At 36.7% G+C, this 20,191-nt stretch overlaps 1 protein-coding gene across 1 annotated transcript in view; it reads right to left on the minus strand.

Moving 5' to 3' along the window:
• FANCB (FA complementation group B) overlaps window positions 1–20,191 on the minus strand; it is a 50,860-nt gene that overhangs the window by 22,764 nt on the left and 7,905 nt on the right. Inside the window, exons 2-9 of the mRNA XM_058714181.1 lie at window positions 19,047–20,057; window positions 17,181–17,333; window positions 15,623–15,715; window positions 10,185–10,313; window positions 6,500–6,666; window positions 5,465–5,931; window positions 5,109–5,346; window positions 4,270–4,591 (exon numbers count right to left, since the gene is read on the minus strand). Of these exons, the coding sequence (XP_058570164.1) occupies window positions 4,270–4,591; window positions 5,109–5,346; window positions 5,465–5,931; window positions 6,500–6,666; window positions 10,185–10,313; window positions 15,623–15,715; window positions 17,181–17,333; window positions 19,047–19,973 (2,496 nt within the window). The 5' untranslated portion in view covers window positions 19,974–20,057. The remainder of the gene's footprint in view (window positions 1–4,269; window positions 4,592–5,108; window positions 5,347–5,464; window positions 5,932–6,499; window positions 6,667–10,184; window positions 10,314–15,622; window positions 15,716–17,180; window positions 17,334–19,046; window positions 20,058–20,191) is intronic.

A 20,191-nucleotide genomic window follows, 5' to 3' on the forward strand; every position in this document is an offset into this window, starting at 1 on the left:
ATATTGTTAAAATGTCAATACTACCCAAAGCAATCTGCACATTCAATGCAATCCTAATCAAAATAGCACCAGCATTCTTCACAGAGCTAGAATCAATAATCCTAAAATTTGTAGCGACCCACAAAAGACCCCAAATAGCCAAAGTAATGTTGAAAAAGAAAACCAAAGCTAGAGGCATCACAACTCCTGACTTTAGTCTGTATTACAAAGCTGTAATCATCAAGACAGTATGGTATTGGCACAAAAACAGACACACAGGGGCACCTGGGTGGCTGTCGGTTAAGCGTCCAACTTCAGCTCAGGTCATGATCTTGCATTCATGAGTTCAAGCCCCGCGTCAGGCTCTGTGCTGACAGCGCAGAGCCTGGAGTCTGCTTCATATCCTGTGTCTCCCTCTCTCTCTGCCCGTTCCCCCCCACTCACGTTCTGTATCTCTCTCTCTCTCAAAAATATATTTAAAAAAGTTTAAAAAACCACACAAAGAGAATAGAGAACTCAGAAATAGACCCACAAATATATGATCAACCAATCTTTGACAAAGCAAGAAAGAGTATCCAATGGAAAAAAGACAGTCTCTTTAGCAAACAGTGCTGGGAGAACTGGACAGCAACATGCACAAGAATGAAACCGGACCACTTTCTTACACCATACATAAAAATAAACTCAAAATGGATGAAAAACCTAAATGTGAGACAGGAAACCATCAAAATCCTAGAGGAGAAAACAGGCAGCAGCCTCTTTGACCTCAGCCTCAGCAACTTATTACTTGACATGTCTCCAAAGGCAAGGGAAATAAAAGCAAAAAGGAACTATTGAGATTTCATCAAGATAAAAAAACTTCTGCACTGCAAAGGAAACAATCAACAAATATAAAAGTCAACTGATGGAATGAGAGAAGATATTTGCAAACGACATATCAGATAAAGGGTTAGTATCCAAAATCTATAAAGAACTTACCAAACTCAACACCTGAAAAACAAATAATCCAGTGAAGAAATGGATTAATCAAATGAAGACATGAATAGACACTTTTCCAAAGAAGACATCAGATGGCAAACAGACACATGAAAAGATGCTCAACATCACTCATCATCAGGGAAATACAAGTCAAAACCACATTGAGATACCACCTTACACCTGTCAGAGTGGTCTAATTTAACAACTTAGGAAACAACAGATGTTGGCGAGGATGTGGAGAAACGGGAACCTTCTTGCACTGTAGGTGAGAATGCAAACTGGTGCAGCCACTCTGGAAAACAGGATGGAGGTTCCTCAAAAAATTAAAAATAGTATTACCGTACAACCCAGCAATTGCACTGTGAGGAACTTATCCAAAGGATACAGGAGTGCTGATTCGAAGGAGCACATGCACCCCAATGTTTACAGCAGCGCTATCAACAATAGCCAAATTATGGAAAGAGCCTAAATGTCCATCAACTGATGAATGGATAAAGATGTGGTATATATACACAATGGAATACTACTCGGCAATGATAAAGAATGAAACCTTGCCATTTGTAACAGCGTGTATGAAACTGGAGGGTATTATGCTAAGCAAAACAAGTCAGTCAGAGAAAGACAAATATATGATTTCACTCATATGTGGAATTTGAGAAACTTAGATGACCACAGGGGAAGGGAAGGAAAAATAAGATACAAATAGAGAGGGAGGCAAACCATAAGAGACTCTTAAATACAGAGAATAAACTGAGGTTGACAGGGGTAAGGGGGGTGGAGAAAAATGGGTGATGGCCATTGAAGAGGGCACTTGTTGGGATGAGCACTGGGTGTTGTATGTAAGTGATGAATCATGGGAATCTACTCCTGAAGCCAAGAGCACACTGTATGTTAGCTAACTTGACAATAAAAAAAAAAGACTGAGAAAAACTGAGTAGTCAATTTTATATGGTATAAAGAGATGTTATCAGAACAATAAAAGATTCATTTATATATTATTAGAATTCTAAAAGGAGCTGCTCATTTTGAAGATATTTGTAACAAGGATATATAGTATCAAGTTGTTTGCATGCATACCCTTAATTTGGCCTAACATTTTTTTCATACTGGGGACAATTCTAATAGTTATACTTTATGGGTTGCTGTGAAGGATTTAAGCATACATATGTATGGATATGGATATTTGTATGTATGTGTGTTTCTAGCTTACTGTTTGGCATATAGTTGGCAGTTAATTAATGTTACCTTTCTTCCCCCTCCCTCAACCTAGTCACCGAACAGAAAAAGGTCCTACATAAGCTGGCTTGCACATGTTCCTTAGGTAAGGGATCAGGAGGACAACAGAAAGTCTGGTGTCTGAAAACTGTGGCATGCTCCATTCCAAAACAAAACTCATTTTCACTTCAGTGTGGATTTGGGAGAAGCGTTTTTGAGGGTACCCTCAGATTCAAGAGGGCAGTGGTCAGAAGAATGTGCTTACAGGTACAAACACTAGTGACTCATAAGAGAGTGGCAAGGGCATCATCCGCTGCAACTTTGCCTCTTCTTGTATGTAGTGAGTAGAAAAAATATACTGGAGTACAAAACTCACTTGCAAAGAGGTTTTTTGGTGTATATAGAGTAATGCTTTTTGGTTCCTTTTATAGATAAAAAAATAAGCAACATGCTTTTCTTCAATTATCCTAACTTTCCTAGCAATAAACTATTATAATTAAATTGTTTACTTTCTGACAGCCTCCATTTTACAATTTAGTTCCTATATTTTATACATGGCTGTTCTTTCAGAACATGTCACAGGCAGTTTGAATGTATCTTCTGACACATAATGCTTCCAGACTTCCATAATTAATCCTGAAAGAGAGCTGAAGGGTTCTATCTCCACTCGTAATGGATTACTAAAACAAGAGGTAGCATGTTATATGGACAATCATAAAAACCAAGACAAGAAAGTTATAACCTGTATTTTCTAAACCCATTTGTGTCACCAGATCATGAGGTACAAGCATTTTGAAGGCATGGTGGAAATTAGCACTTCAGAACTGCAAGCATGAAATGCCACTTTCTATCATCATCTGTTTCTTTCAACTGAGATCAAAACTTCCATCTCACTTAACATTTTAGAGAGAAAAGAATCCAAAACACTCTCTTTGGCCCATGCCCTTTTGTGTCTTCCCCTCTCCTGACATTCTCTCATTACTCCAGAATTCTTATTTTTCCCAAAAAAGAATAGGCTGAATCTTTACCCCTTTGAAATGTCTCACTGGACCTCTTAAAAATCACTTTTTAACTGTTAAGTGAATTTTCACTTATTTTGAAATTTCTCAGTCCCTAAGGGAGCATCATATTCTTTAAGTTACTTTAGTTACAATTCTGTATCTTACCTTGGCCTGGAGTTGGAATTACAAACAGCTTAAAGCCATTTTCAGTTTTTTTAAAGAGTGGTGTATGAAGTATGTTTAGCCTTTTGAAAGAAATATGCTTTTCAGAGAAATGCCCTAAAATTTTCATATTTCTATAGACTTACACAATTTCCGAGGAGCTTTCTAATAAAATTTAAATTAACAAGGGGTTCAAAGATTTTCATTTTAATGGTCTCACCTAGACACTGCCATTTCAGTTTCCACAGAAACTTGTGAATCCTAACAACCTTGTTTATCTGTTTGAAGCGGATTTTTATACGCTAGGTTCTACTAAACAGGATACAATAAAAGGACCATTTACTTTTTTAAAGGTTTGGACCAAAATACTGTTAGATCACTTCAGTCTTCACTTAAGTGGTAACTTTAAGTAGGATTTCTCGTCCTTGGCATTACTGACATTTGGGACAGCGTCACTGTTTGTCGTGGGAGCTGTCCTGTGCAGAGTAAGATGTTTAGCAGCACCCCTGGTCTCCACCCACAAGATGCGAATAGCAGCCCTGCCACACCCTCCCCACCCCCAATTACTTCTCACAGCCAAAAAAAAAAAAAAAAAAAACACAAAAAACACCACGTCTCCAGACACAGCCAAATCCCTAGGTGGGGGATGCGGGTGGAGAGAAGCAAAATGACCCCAGCTGACAATTGCTGTTCTAAGGCGTGCTGTTCTGTGCACCGCCGGTAAAGCCTCGATCTTTATTTTTGCAAAGGAGGCACAGAATGTAAAATTAAAACAAATGTGGAACCAAAACGTCCTGGCAGAGAAACCATATTTCAAAATATAATCAAATTGAGATGGTAATTATAAACCAGCCAGTTTCTGTGCAGCAAGGTCTGATCTCAGCTGAACCTCAGCTAATTTCAAAGTCATTTCTCTATAAAGAGCACCACTCACTTTTAGGTTCGTCCCCAACGTTTGCGTCTTTTCTCTCTGAAATTCCTTTCTGTAGGGATGGATGTTTTCCTTTCTGTCTGATAAAGCAGCCACAACACCACTACTCTTTTCTTTGCTTGCTTCGCAACTCTGCACCAAGTTGTTTTCAACCTCAACTAAGGCAGAAGAAAGAGAACCAAGGATAACCAATTCCTTCTCCAAAGATGATGCCAAATGATCAATTAGGAAATCCTCACTTCCTGATTTTAGTTTTCTCAAGAAACAATTTATAGGGAGAGCTCCAATGAGATTATGAAGGCACTGGAACAAAACTGTTTGATTCCTGAAATAAAAAAACAAACACAATATTACAAAACTCGGGACAGCACAAAGCAGTCGTGTACAACTTACTGTAGTAATCACTTAATATTCATCTACTGATGAATAGAACCAATACTGCCTGCATGTGATCTTTTGATATAATTCAGATTGTAGCAATCAAATATACATATCCTATACCAATCCGTTAATGTTAATCAGTTGCTTCCTGATGACATTTTTTTCTCTGAGTAATAACATCAGTATCCTATTTTTAAAATTTCATTGTCGGGGAAAGATAAGTAGAAATCTTAAAATAACTATTAGGTCCTAACCGACTAAAAAAAAAAAAAAAGCCAAAAACAAACATGAAGTTAAAAGCTTCAGTTTCTAAATGAGGCCACCTGTGTCCATTCATGCTATCCCAGGCAATGACCTGAACGTGTCCCACAGTGACACAGATATCTACTCTGGAGATGACTCTTGGACCACACACATATGCACTAACTTCTCTGGACATATTCCAATTTGATGGGCATTACCTGGAACAGACTATCAAAATCCCTTCAAATGGTGTTCTTTGTTTCCAGTTAAAGAGTGTGCCATAGAAACTTCCTGGCCTTTTGCAAAAGCAAATTTCTGGAAATTCTTGGATTACTTCACATTTCATGTGTTCTAGTAGCCACGTCTTCATTGAAGTCAGAGAATAGGTGGGCGATGTGATTTGAAAACAAGCTCTGTTAAATGCTGTGAGAAGTGCAAAGAGATCTTCCACGTGTTCTATGAGAAAAACATGTCACAAGCTCTGTCATTAAACTGTCCATTATCAAATCGAAAGAGTTCTTAAAATTTTCTAATTCAATTAGGTATATGATTAAAAAGTACCAACAAAAATTACCTATAGGTTTCTTCTTTGGAAATGTCAGCAGGTATTTCCTACTTGAAAGATCTTCTAGACTTATGAAAAGTCTGCCACACCAAATATAATGATCTTCAGAAGAGTTACCATTTTCCCTCTCCCTAATTTGTAGCAGCACAATGCAACAGAAATCAATGAATGCTAAAAGTGGTGAAAAAGGTGTTACAGCAGTAATGACTTGCACACACTCTTTCTCAGATGCTTGTTCTCCAGCAGAGCTTTCCTCATCCTTCTCCTCTTCTTCTTCCTCTTCCTCTCCCTCTTCCTCACTATCAATAGTCAACTTGATCCTTTTTGCCTCTGATCCTATTTCACATGGCACTGAGCGTGATGCTGGGGGAAAATCCCTACTCAACTTGATCACCCTATTGTGACACTTAATAAGCCGACAGCTGGAGCTATGAGCTTGATCCATTACCAGTGATAAAGTCACATGATTCAGGGACCTGTAAAAAATCCAGAGTTGAGTCCAAAAGCTCATTCTTTAGAATCAAAGAGATGACTAAATGCTACACAAACAATAACAAAACTATATCCTCTCTTTTCCTAGAAAGTATCATTGCAAATTATCAAAAAATTAAGTGCAAAAACCAAACACATTTTTAAAGATCCTGTAATAGCACATTTCTTGAAATAGGAAAGCCAACAACACTGTAAATACGTTGAACTTCAGGAAAATAATTTCCTTAGGGGAAAGGAACAGTAAAATAATGCTGGATTTTATTTTTGAGGTAGCTTTCTTTCCCCACCCCCCACCCCCCCGTTTAAAGTAAAAATTGTATTCTATACTCCCCTAAATAACTTGAATAAACTCTACTTTTTAATATTGAACATTGTTTACCCCTCAGCAATGATAATGTTTTGGATACAATATTGTGAAAATTAATTTCACCTGTTTCCATTTACATTTTTAACATGGCTGATTAGAACATTTAAAATTCCTTATGTGGCTAACATATTTCTGTTGGACACTGCTATTCTAGACCATCAAGATAATGTTATCATGATACTTACAGCTTCAAAGAAGATGTCGTTTTCACTCCAACAACCAAGCTATCATCTATTACACGGTACCATATCTTCTCTATTAGCCGTTCTGAATCTTGAAAATCATCTGGTATCTTTTCCTCAAAGGTGCAGACAGGGTTTTCTTCTTTACCACAAAGAGTAACAAGATGTGCCTTAAAGAAAAACATGTTTAATAACTTACTACCAAAAATACTACCAATGTGGCAAAACTAAAAAAATAATGTAAATCAGCTTTCAGTCGGGCCTTAAAGCTTACATATTTTAAAATACACTGTCATCTGCACCATACCATTTTATACTATAGGCTATATATAAATCACTAAAACAAAATTTATAGAACCTATATATAATAAACTATCTACTGAGACCAAGAAGCATGGCCTGACTGGAAACAAGATGGGGTATCCAACACAGAGCCAGCAAAGATATAAACTTGAAGTCCAAAATAACCTGATAATATATGTCCTGGGTGGGCTGAGAACAATCCAAAGATTATTAAAGTGACTTAGACTAAAATGATAACTGTAAAATTTTGTACAAATAAAACTGATTAAAAATCTTTAGACTGCTGATCAATCGTGGCTAAAATTGTACTCTTAAAGTCCAGGCCATATTCACTCACTTCCACACATATATCGATTTATAACAACAATATAAATGGTGGGAGGAGGAGAAATAATAATCATAATGATTCAGAACACTTACTGAATGCTTACTCCGTGTCCAGCACTGTTCTCAGTGTTACTCAGGATTCAATCTGGTTAACCTTCACAAAACCCCCAGTACCTTAGTTAGGTAGTATTATTATGTACGTTTTCCAGGTAAGGAAGATAGGAGGCTAAGGTCACACAGCTAGCAAGTGGCAGAGCTGGGATTTGAACCAAAGTAGACTGGTTCCAGAGCCCATGTCCTATTTTAACCATTACTCTATACTGCCCCTCTATGTGGTAATTACTGAAAAAATGTATGTAATATGTAATAAGATACACTTACATTATAGTAGGCTGAACAAGTTTCTAGGAATCTGATACCTTTGCCAGGAGCTGTGAGATTTGAGACATCTGAAACCTGGGGTAATTTTTACTGCCTGCCAGAATTGCTTTTAAAATTAATCATGTAAACAGCCCAAAATGGTGCCTTGCACATAATTATTTCAGTGCATTAATTTCGAAACATTTCTTCCCCTTTTCTAATACTAGCAAAATCACTGGTATGAGGTGGGAAAGGGACATGGGGGAGACTTTTAACAATGACTTTCATGAGCTTTCCCAAGAGATTAGAACAGTAATACAGAAAAGCAACATGCGGTGCTTTTGTTATGATTCTTACATTAATGGAATCATATTTTGGACCCAAGCCCTCATGTTGCTAAGACTGAAATACAGACACAAGGCATAGACTGTTGCAAGACTGGTCAATCTAGAAGGAATTCCGAGCTAGGCACTAAGGTGACTTGAGGGAGTAAAATGTAGTATCAAGTTTCTCCATGTCCAGCTTTTCTTAATTTATTTGTAATTTTACTACACTGTCTTTCTCTGTATGGAACTAATGTTCATAAATACTATTTTTTATGAAGTTGAAGGAGTTTTTGGTAACCTTCTACACTACTGTATTGACATAAGTAACTGCAAGAACCTAAAGAGGTTCTTATGCTGGTCAACCATAAAGAACATGAGAGTAAAATTATAAAAAGCAGATATAAACACTAAAAAAGCACAGCAATTTGGGGGCATTAACTACAAGAATAAATAGCCTTAGAAATGAACACTGCAATAGATGAAAAGAACGATTATTATAATAATGATGAAATTATGTATTCATTAATAAAAGGTTACATAATGCTCAGTATATTCTGTTTAAGAAGTCAGAAAATATATAATTCACTTAGGGGTGATTTCTATTGAAACTACACAAATAAAAATGTTTAATAGTTAAATCTTTTAAACAAAAGGACTTGTTCCCCAAGGCTCCTGACAACTGGGATTTTAGTATCCTATAGATTAAGAATAATTTGCAAATTGGTAAAATACTGACTCCTTAATCAAATATTTTTAAGTCACAAAAGTCCAGCATTATAATCCCTGCCACTTTGCTCCTTGCCTCCATTGAGTGGAATTTTCCAATATATCCAAATATTCCAATGTAAATAACTCTTCAAGACCCACAACTATATGATCAACTCATCTTTGACAAAGCAGGAAAGAATATCTAACGGAAAAAAGACAGTCTCTCCAACAAATGGTGCTAGGAAAACTGGATGGCAATATGCAGAAGAATGGAACTGCACCACTGTCTTACGCCATACACAAAAATGAATTCAAAATGGATGAAAAACCTAAATGTGAGACAGGAAACCATCAAAATCCCAGAGGATAACACAAAGAGGATAAACAAACCTCTTTGACCTCGGCCAGAACAACTTACTAGACATGGTGCCAGAGACAAGGGAAACAAAAGCAAACATTAACTATTGGGACCTCATCAAGATAAAAAGCTTCTGCACAGAAGAGGAAACAATCAACAAATATAAAAGGCAGCCTACAGAATGGGAGAAGATATTTGCCAACAACATATCTGATAAAGTGTTAGTATCCAAAATCCATAAAGAACTTATCAAACTCAACACCCAAAAAACAAATAATCCAGTGAAGAAACGGGCAGAAGACATGAATAAACACTTTTCCAAAGAAGACATCCAGATGGGTAACAGACACATGAAAAGATGCTCCACATCACTCATCATAAGGAAAATATAAATCAAAACCATGGTGAGATACCACCTCACATCTGTCAGAATGGCTAACATGAACAACACAAGAAACAACAGGTGTTGGCAACGATTCAGAGAAAGGGGAACCCTCCTGCACTGTTGGTGGTGCAACTGGTGCAAACCGGTGCAGCTACTCTGGAGAAGAGTATGGACGTTTGTCTCAAGAAACTAAAAACAGAACTACCCAACACCCCAGCAATTGCACTATTAGGTATTTACCCAAAGGATACAAAAATACAGATTCAAAAGGGGTACACGCACCCCAATGTTTATAGAAGCATTAGCAACAATAGCCAAACTATGGAAAGGGCCCAAATGTCCATCGACTGATGAATGGATAAAGATGTGGTATGTAGGTATGTACGTATATATATATACACACGTACATACATATACATACAATGGAATATTACTCAGCCATCAAAAAGAATGAAATCTTGCCATTTACAATGAAGTAGGTGGAACTAGAATGTATTATGCTAAGCGAAATACATCAATCAGAGAAAGACAAATACCATATGATTTCACTCCTATGTGGAATTTAAGAACCAAAACAGATAAACATAGGTGAAGCAGGGGAATGAAAGAGAAGAGACTGAAATAAACCACAGGAGACTCTTAATGACAGAGGACAAACTATGAATTGACAGAGGAAGGTAGGTGGGAGATGGGCTAGATGGGTGATGGGTACTAAGGAGGGCACTTGTAACACTTGGGTGTCATATGTAAGTGATGAATCACCAAATTCCACTACTGAAACTAATATTACATTTTATGTTACCTAAAATTTAAATTTTTTAAAAAAGGAAAAAATTAAAAAGTAAAAAAAAAAAATGACTTCCAATAGCTTGTAGATTTTCAATTCATAAAATGATACAATGGTCACATGATGAATTTTACCTTCTCTGCAGCTGATGTACTTTCATCTTTCCCTTGAATCAGGTTTATTAAAATTTTCCAATATTTTGAAATAATTTTTTCCTTAAGCAAGAGATGCTGCTTTAATTCCTGAATAGAAGCCAATCCAACCTGTAAAGTAGCAAAAAAAAAAAAAAATCATTGCCAGAGACATCATTTCAAATGAAGTCTGACAATACCATTAATTCAGAAAGTACTTTCTCCAAATTCGTTTATTAATTCATCTTTCCGTAGAAAAGCAGAGAATACTTCTCAGAGCAAAACTATTTTCTTTGTAAATGTTAAGTAATTATAAAGGAAAAAACAGAGCAAGTAACTGCAACAGAGTTTATATATCAAAGTGAGAGAATGCCAATGTATTAGCATGCATTTCACCACTGAATTAAGTAATCAATCAATACGAACATGAATGTGTAATCCATATGAATAAAAATTAAGGCCTACCAACACTCCTATCCCCCACAAGAAAACTATTTTTCTCGTTGCTGAAATAATTTCGGCTTCAAAAAGCAAAGACATCATTATGAGTAGAAATGGCCACTTTTAATTTGATACTATTTGAAATCCTGTTTAATATAACATCTATAGCAAATTTATTTATTATTTGAGAGAGAGAGAGAGCGAGAGAGAGAGAGACAGCACAGGCATACAAGCTGGGAAGAGGGGCAGATGGAGAGAGAACCCTAAGCAGGCTCCACGCTCAGCACAGAGCCCAATGCAGGGCTTGATCCCATGACGCTGGGATCATTAACTGAGCCAAGATCAAGAATCAGACGCTCAACTGACTGAGCCACCCAGGTGCCCCTATAGCAAATTTTAAAGATAACACATAGCCCCCAAACTGTTACAAGTTTAATTTTGTGCTAATCAACTCAGTGCTGGGGTCAACTCTTAACTACAGAAAACAAAGACTGGGCAAAGAGCAATCCATTCCTTTTATTATACCAGATAAATAGATTTCACTACTAAAGATGGAACATTTATGAAATATATTTTGCTACTGAAAATTTAAAGTCATGTCTTTGAACTTACAGAAGCTATTTCATTTCAGATGGATACCTGAGACTATTGAAGTATTAATCCAGCTTTTAACGTAACATGTTTTTCTATACTGGAAAACAAAACACATCCTGTTTTTAAATTCCTTTCTTTCAAATTACAGTTAAAGTCAGGTAAATTCCCTAACTTTTTATTGGTGAACAGAAGTTAGAAAGTAAAGACTGAATTATATCTTACCTCACTGCACAAAGTAGGTAAAGTGTCTAGCTATTATTTAAAAACCATCTGTTGACCTAGTTCTGCGGGCTCCACATTATTCACACTGTATCACTCACTCCCTGAGTAATTTGTGACTTACGGAAAGGGAGCTGGACACGTCAGAGGGGGAGAGTCTAACTGGAGAATGCTGGAGGGGTAGGGAGTAGAAGAGAGGAATATGTAGGCAGACTGACAATGAAGGTATCCTCAAAAGTTACCTGTGTTCTCTCTTCCCTACTTTCAATATGCACCGCCCCCAACTCCAGGACTAAATAGTGAATCATTAGATTATTCAAATATTCTATGTTGTGAAGTACTATTATAAAACTATAAAAATAACCACATGGTAGCACATTTAAACAGCATAAAAATACATTTCAACTTCCCTTTCTAGACCCTCAATCCCATTTGTACAGCCAACATATTGTTTATCTTTCTAGAACCTTTCCATGCTTATGTTAAGGAATGCTCTCTTTCTCCTCACTCTAAGGAAGTAAAATCCACCCCAAACCAAATACAGGCGCATAGGGCACTACAAGACACCAGACCTTGCTTTTTTGTTTTTATTGCGATTTCTCTTATACATGGAGAAGAGTGAATACAGAAAACACTTTACAAACTAATCAGGAAGTCAACACCCAAATAACCATATGCAGTTGGCTGCCCGTGGACCCTCCCTAGTCACCAACTCCTCTTTTTCCAACGGAGGCAACACTACCCTGGCCTCTTAAGGTAACTTCCTTGTTTGTCTACATAATTTTACCATCACTGTAACTCCTAAAGAGTATTTTTAGTTTTTTGTGTGTTTTGCTTTGAAACCTTTTATGAATGGAATCATTCTGTATGTACCAGGTTTTAGAGTCATCCCATTTGTCACTAGTAGTTGTAGACTTTCATTGCTCTGTAGTATTCCATCATGTGACCACACCAGCTCACTTCTCCATCCTTCTGCTGATGGACATCTGGATTATATCCAGGCATAGGCTATTACAAACAGTGATGCTGTGAACATTCCTGTACACATGCACAAGTTTCTCCAAGGTCCTGGTCTCCTTGTTTCCCCTCCAACTTGTTTCCTTCCAACCGTTCGGTTGGAAAACAAATTTTATAAGGGAAAGAACGGTGAAACGGACACTGGTTCAAGTTCTGCCTGTCACTTAACCTTTCTGGCTATTTGCTTCCTCATATATAAAATGGGGGAGGGGGAAGGAAGACTTGTTAATCTCTAAAAGGCCTTCCAACACTTGGAAATGTTTTTATCCAAATTGAGAGCTAGTAATAACGTGTGGATACTTGAAATAAAATGGACATGCAACTATGTCTTATTCACTTTCATATGTTCCTGCCTCCCCTGTGTGTTTTTTTAATATTTTCCTCCAACGACTCTGTGCTACCTTCTGAATAATTTTTGTAACAGTTTGGTTTGCTTCTTTGCTCTGTATCTCTTTGAGTCAGCTGTTAAACTCATCTGATGAGACATTTTTATTTCAATGTATTTTTTAGTTCATAGAAATGCTATTTGGTCATTTTCAGTGAATAGTTGCTCATGATGCCTTGTTTATGTGCTTAGTTATTCTGTGGGTGGCTCATTTTCTTTGAAAAATTACTTGTGAGATTTATAAGAGGCCATGGATAAATGTGTGTTTTGAGAGAGGACTTTGTGTTTGTTTCTGCCAGTTGCCTAGGGTACTACTGCTTTAGGTTAAACACAAATGCTCCCAGGGCAAAAGCAGTATCAGTGTTCTCTGGGTTCTCTCTGGGTTCCAGCCTTTAGAGCTTGGCCTGATAATTTATATTTTCACCTCTCTGAAGCTTTTAGGGAGATTTTAAAGACATATTTCAACTATGATTTTAACTTGGTTTTATCAGAAGAGTTGGTCCAAATAAAGTAGGTGACACATTACCACAGGTGGAATTTCTAAAAGTCATGCTTTCATAAATTAAATTATTTTGGCATCATTTCTAACTCTGTATAAAGATCTACCTTATTCTTCTTGATAGCTTCATGGTATTCCATAGTTCAGGTATATGATAACTGATTTGCCAAACTCCTAATGATGGATATTTAGACTGAATTTTGTTGTCTATAAATACTATATAAACATTCCTATAAAATCATCTTTGTTTACTGTACAAGTACATCCTTAGGACAGATTTCTAGAAGTAAAATGGCGAGAGTAAGAAGAAAAGTCCTGTCCACATTTTAATAGCTGTAACAACTTTCCTTCTGAGGAGGTTGAGCCACTTTACATTCTCAGCAATACTGTTTCTGAATGCATATTCATATTAAGGAAATTAATCATTTTTTTTAAGAGACAGAGAGAGGGAGGGGGAGGGGGCAGAAGGAGAGAGAGGGAATCTTAAGCAGGCTCCACACTTAGTGCAGAGCCAGACACAGGGCTCAAGCCCATGACTCTAGCTAGGATCATGACCTGAGCCAAAATCAAGAGTCAGACGCTCAACTGACTGAGCCACCCAAACGTCCCAAGGAAATTAATCCTTCATCGCTTGTTACAATAACTATTTACATAATTTGTCTTTTTATATATTCAGAGCACAAAAGGTTTTTTCTAACTTTTTAAATGTTTATTTTTTTGAGAGAGACAGACACAGAGCATGAATGGGGGAGGGGCAGAGAGAGAGGGAGACAGAATCTGAAGTAGGCTCCAGGCTCTGAACTGTCAGCACAGAGCCAGATGTGGGGCCTGAACTCATGAACTGCGAGATTATGACCTGAGAAGTCAGCTGCTTAACCTACTGAGCCACCCAGGCACTCCCAGGGCCCAAAAGGTTTAATGTAATCAATCTTTTCCTTTTTGGTTCCATGTCCACTATGATATTTTATTGTCTATTGCCAACATGCATATCTAATATGTGTTCAATAAGCATTTAGTAAATTCACAATAATTAAAATAGTTACAAAAATGTTTTGAAGAACCTGCAAAGTACAAATATTTACTATATGGCCCTTTACGAAAGAAGTTTGCCAGGGACAGAGAAAAAAGTAAAATGACAACACAAGGAAACAGATAAATCCAAAAAGACGGACAACTGGCCTCGCCTCCTCATTAGTCTCATTGTAAAAAAGTGGGGAGGGGCATTATTCTAGATAAAAAGACAAAGACATACAATGATCAACTGCAAGTGTAAACTTTGACCAGACCCTGAGATAAGCATATATAAAAAACATTTTTGAGGCACTTAGAGACATCTGAATACAGAGAGAATAGTAAATAAGATTAAAAGATTATTACTAATTTTCCAACTGTAACAATAGTATGGTATGGCTACATACAAGTATGTCCTTATTTTTTAGGCAATTCCTGCTAAAATACATAAGAGTGAAGTATTACAATATTTGCAAGCTTTAAATGGTTATGCAAAACTGTAGATACATACGTGCATATGTACACAAAAGCATAGATGAGGCAAACAGAATTTTTTTTAAAGTACCAATAGTTAACATCCACGTGAGGACTAGAGATAACTACAATACTATTCTTTGAACTTTTCTGAGTATTTAAAAATTTTTATGAATGAAAAAAGGCAGGTTACAAAAGAACATGCATCATATCAAATTTCTATTTAAATTTACAAATATTCACTTAAAAAATCTACAAGAATATACATGGCAAAGTGTTAAAATTGGTTATATCTCAGTAGCTGAATCATAGGTGATTATTAGTTTCTTTTTAATATTTCTTTGAACGGTCTGAGTATTTTATAAGGAATACGCATTACCTTCATATATTTGGAAAAAACAAAAACTCCTTAGAGAGCTTTGTAGGGAAAATTTGAGGGTAAACTGTTCATGTTTGGTACATGTTATGATTCATCATATTTGCTTCTCTTTTAAAAGAGATACTATGGCATGCTGATCCTTAAGACCAGAAAGAATGTGTTTTCAAAAGTGAGCTTCGTATGTTTTATAAGTCTTATTAAATTTAGTCTTACTACAAAAAGGTATCATTTTTAGATAATACATTTATAAGTAATGCCATAATAGTTTTTACACAGGTACTAAAAAGGTAAAGATCCTTTGAAATACCATTTTTTCCCAATCACTGCGTTGCTTATACATTGATATCCTTTCTCTCAATGTTCTTTCCTTCATTTAGAATATCACTAACCCAAAAAAGTAAAAACAAAAAGCAGACACCAACTTTCAATCTTCTTTCCAGAGGTGGAATCATCAAATAATGATTCCCTTCTTTGTCTTCAAATAAGTCATCTTCATTGCAATCCAATGTTTCACTCTAAGAAACAAAAAAAAATACACTAAAACTGAAATTTTGAAATAAATTGAAAATTCATAGGATTAACAGAACACAAAGTTTATCCAAAGGGCAGTTTTCCATGTTACACACTCGTACATGAGACAAAAAAATATGTATTTCCCATCATTTCTTGTAACTAGAAAAAAATGACTATTATTACTACCACCACTGACCTAACACTTGTATACTGCTTCAAAAAGTATCAGCTTACTAGATTTTTTATAAAATCCCACAACTAGAGAAAATAGGAATTGTCCTCATTTTATTAAGAAAAAAAACCAAGACTCAGATTTTTTTTTCCAGATATTTCATATAGGTCTGAAACTTCAGGGGTATTATTTCCCTTTTGCCCAAGATCTTAAGATATTATGAAGTGTTACTTCTTTTAATAGAGCAGTTTCATTTTTATTCCTTAATTAATCCAATGTTATCATGTTTATCGGTATAAAATGTGAATTTTCAGAAGCAACAATAAAGGCAACTTACAGTATTACTATCACGTGAGTGAACACCAAATATACTATATTTCAAATTTATATCAAAAGTATAGTCAATTTGGGGGCACCTGAGTGGCTTAGTCGGTTAAGGGTTCAACTGCTTTTTTTTTTTAATGTTTATTTTTGAGAGAGAGAGAGAGAGAGAGAGAGAGAGAGCGAGCAAGAGAGCAAGTGCAGGAGGGGCAGAGAGAGAGGGAGACAGAATCCTAAGCAGGTTCCAGACTCCAAGCTGTCAGCACAGAGCCTGATGTGGGGCTTGAACCCACAAACTGCAAGATCATGACCTGACACTCAACCAACTGAGCCACCCAGGTGACCCAAGGGTCTGACTCTTGATTTTGGCTCAGGTCATGATGTCATGGTTGTGGCATCGAGCCCTGCATCTGGTGCTACCTGACAGTGTGGAGCCTGCTTGGGATTCTTTCTCTCCCTCTCTCTGCCCCTTCCCCACTTGCTCATGTGCATGCACGCTCTCTCTCCCTCTCAAAATAAATAAATATTTTTAAAAAGTATAGTCAATTCGTGTAACATTTATTGAAAGGAGATTCAATGTATAATTTTAAAAAGTCAACCTATTTTTTTTTTTTAATTTTTTTTTTTTTTCAACGTTTTTTAATTTATTTTTGGGACAGAGAGAGACAGAGCATGAACGGGGGAGGGGCAGAGAGAGAGGGAGACACAGAATCGGAAACAGGCTCCAGGCTCCGAGCCATCAGCCCAGAGCCTGATGCGGGGCTCGAACTCACAGACCGCGAGATCGTGACCTGGCTGAAGTCGGACGCTTAACCGACTGCGCCACCCAGGCGCCCCAAGTCAACCTATTTTTAAAGTTCAAAGAGTTTACTGTATGAAATTACAAATATTTAAATGCTAGGTCAAAGCTTTAAAGTGCTCCAATGTTCAAAAATGGTTCTTAAAGTAATATATAAAAAGTACACATAACTTACTGAATAGTTTATGTTGCCAAGATCTGTTACTGTAAATGAACTCAGGCAATCTGAATTCAAGGAGTCCTGAAAAAGTAACAGTACTTGTTCAGTTCCAGCTCCTATGAAGTCATCTATCAGTACTGAGCTAATTTTTTCCCACTTAGCAGCAACCTGAAAGAGAGTGGAAAAGAAGGAATAGAGAAAGAAAAAAAAAAAATCAGATGTGAAATAAACTAAATCCTTTTGTTGCATGTAGATGTAATGTGTCATCTTCAATCTTATAAACAAGTAATGAAAATGGTAGTGTCAACACTAAAAACTAAAGATATTGGGAGATCAGAAAACATAGGAAGTTAAACAACAATTTTATAAATACCAAGATACGTAAATTTAATATTTTATCAATGTTTGTCCAGGGTCTGTCATGTTCCTGATTTCTACATTAAAATTTTATTATAATTTATAAATTTGAACACCTCTCATGACAATTTTGGAAATTGTAACATTTCTCATGAATAACTCTAGTGAAGATTCTTTCTCCAACACGTTCAACGATGACCCTCATTCTCATAAGCCTTAGCAGGTATGTATTTGTGATCTGACCAATTACACAAGGAATTCAATTGCATTAGGTAACTAGAAGGTAGTGGTAAACACTCAAAAGCTCTCAAAGCAGACTAACTTTTAAGAGTCAAGATGAACTTAATACCCTAAACCTTGGTGGAGAACATAGCCACTATTAGGGACACAAAAGGGGATGGATCCTAATAGTGGGGCACCTAGAACCATCCCAGCCCACTGGAAAGTTGTGATCAGTCTACACCAAATCATGAGACCCAAAGTTTAAAACACAAGACAACTCCATAAAGGTCCCTAAAGCTTAAAGCTTCCAGAGCGGCCCCCCAGAAACTAATAGCATAGGGATCAGATACCCCTTATTCCTCAGGCAGAAAAGCTAAAACTCCCACTCAGAATCCTGGCATCAGTGCAGACACATCATCTAGATGACAGAGGGTGGCATGTATTAGAGTAAGACTATAAGACTTCAATCTATATAACCATATATCAGTCTGCCCCACATAAGTCTAATTTCCAAAGCTGTGATTTTTCACTTATGCAGGGAGGAAGCTTATTTGTATACCCATATCCTCCCTTCCTCCCACCCTCACCACGAGTATCACAGAGTGCACTTAACTATATGAAGACAGTAATAAGAATGTGCTCAACATGCAAATACCATAGAGCTATATACTCATGCTTGCACACACACATTTACAACCTACAGCTCTAGAAGAGTGTTGCCCAAAGAAATATAGGAGTGGCAATGCAAGGCATATATACACTTTTAAGTTTTCCAGTAGCCGATAAAAGAAAATTCTCTCAGAGTGCCTTGGGTGGCTCAGTCGGTTAAGCATCTGACTCTTGATTTCTGCTCAGGCCATGATCTCATGGTCCGTGAGCTTGAGCCCCACATCAGGCTCTGTGCTGATAGCATGGGAGCCTGCTTGGGATTCTCTTTCTCTGCCCCTCCCCCACTCACTCTCTCAAATACCTAAACTTAGAAAAATGCCCATCTAATTGTCACATTAATAAAAACTAGAAATAGTTATATTAAAAGACAAATACGCAATAACTGTAGCTATATATCTATATCCTTCCAAACAACTCAAAGGTTCTATGACTCAAAACAGCAAGGCAAAACCTTCATCAAGTAGCATTTGGAAAACTTTAAGAAATAAGAATGATGCACCATACCTGATTTTAAGTGCAGTACTAATAATTGATTTGGATAATAAGACTTCAGGATAAGCTCTGTGAAACATATAAATACTTAATAGGTCCAAGACTACGCCAATTGAACGATTATGAAATTAAGTACTATACCTGAAAGTTCTTTTTCCAAACAGCACAAATGTCATTGGACTTAAAGGATACGATGAAAAGCTCTCCTCCACCTGAGTCCATAAGCTGAACTGCACAAGGATCTCCAAAGGGAAGCTGGCACACGCTTTTTGGCGTCCCATTTTGAAATGAAATCAGTTGATTCTTTCGAGTAAGGGCAATCAGAGACATTCTTAACTGGTTGTTGACATTCTCAGTTGCACAGACATGCACACAAGTTACCACACTGCTATAAGCAGGAGGGATAATGTATGCATCACTTATGACTTCTTCATTTTCAAGGGAGTATACACAAAATGTGGTCTTCCAAATTGCATAATCCGATTTTGAAAGCTTTTGGGTGCATCCTTCCTCAGATAAAAAACATGCCTTTGGTCCTAATAACACCATACCTAGATTTTCAATCTCCCCTGCCCACTGAACAGAGGAAAAATTAACAGACACAGTCATAACTTTGCCATTTAGAGAAGAGATACAGTAGAATTTTTCTGCACGTTTCCATAAAACTAAAGGGCCATTAAGGACCCTTACACCATCCTTCAACTCATGGCTTAGTCTAAAACTCAAACGTTTTTCAAATTTATTGGTACTGTGAAGAAACAGAAGAACATATCTGAAAGTGTTCTTTTTATTGCACTGTATCATAACATAAGGAAGATTAATTCCAATTCTGAAATCTGACACACAGTTGCAACACACAATTTTTAAATGAGAGTTTTCTTCCTTTAGCATAAAGAATCCAGTGGACTTCTGAATAAAAGCTCTTGTTCCTCTGTCAAATACCATTCTCCTGACTTGTAACATGGGTATTTCTGCAGGCCCTTTACCTGCAACATCTCTTTTAGACAATCGAAAAATAAGGACTTCCCCATTATAACACAAGAGCCTTTCTTGTTCGTTAGATGACATTGTTTTCTAGTCATTCCACAATATCAAGTCTTCGTGTTGGTCCAATTTTCGAATGCAAATTGATTCCAATTGATGCTTTTAAGCCTAAAAATGTAATGAGGAAAACTACCATCAAGTAGACAGTTGAAAAGAAAACGTTTGTTAGAGAAATATCACATAGATAGCTACAAATTTTATGAATATTTTTAAGCTCTTTATGCTATCTTAACAACATTATG

The sequence above is a fragment of the Neofelis nebulosa genome, chromosome X, assembly GCF_028018385.1.
Source record: "Neofelis nebulosa isolate mNeoNeb1 chromosome X, mNeoNeb1.pri, whole genome shotgun sequence".
NCBI lineage: Eukaryota > Metazoa > Chordata > Mammalia > Carnivora > Felidae > Neofelis > Neofelis nebulosa.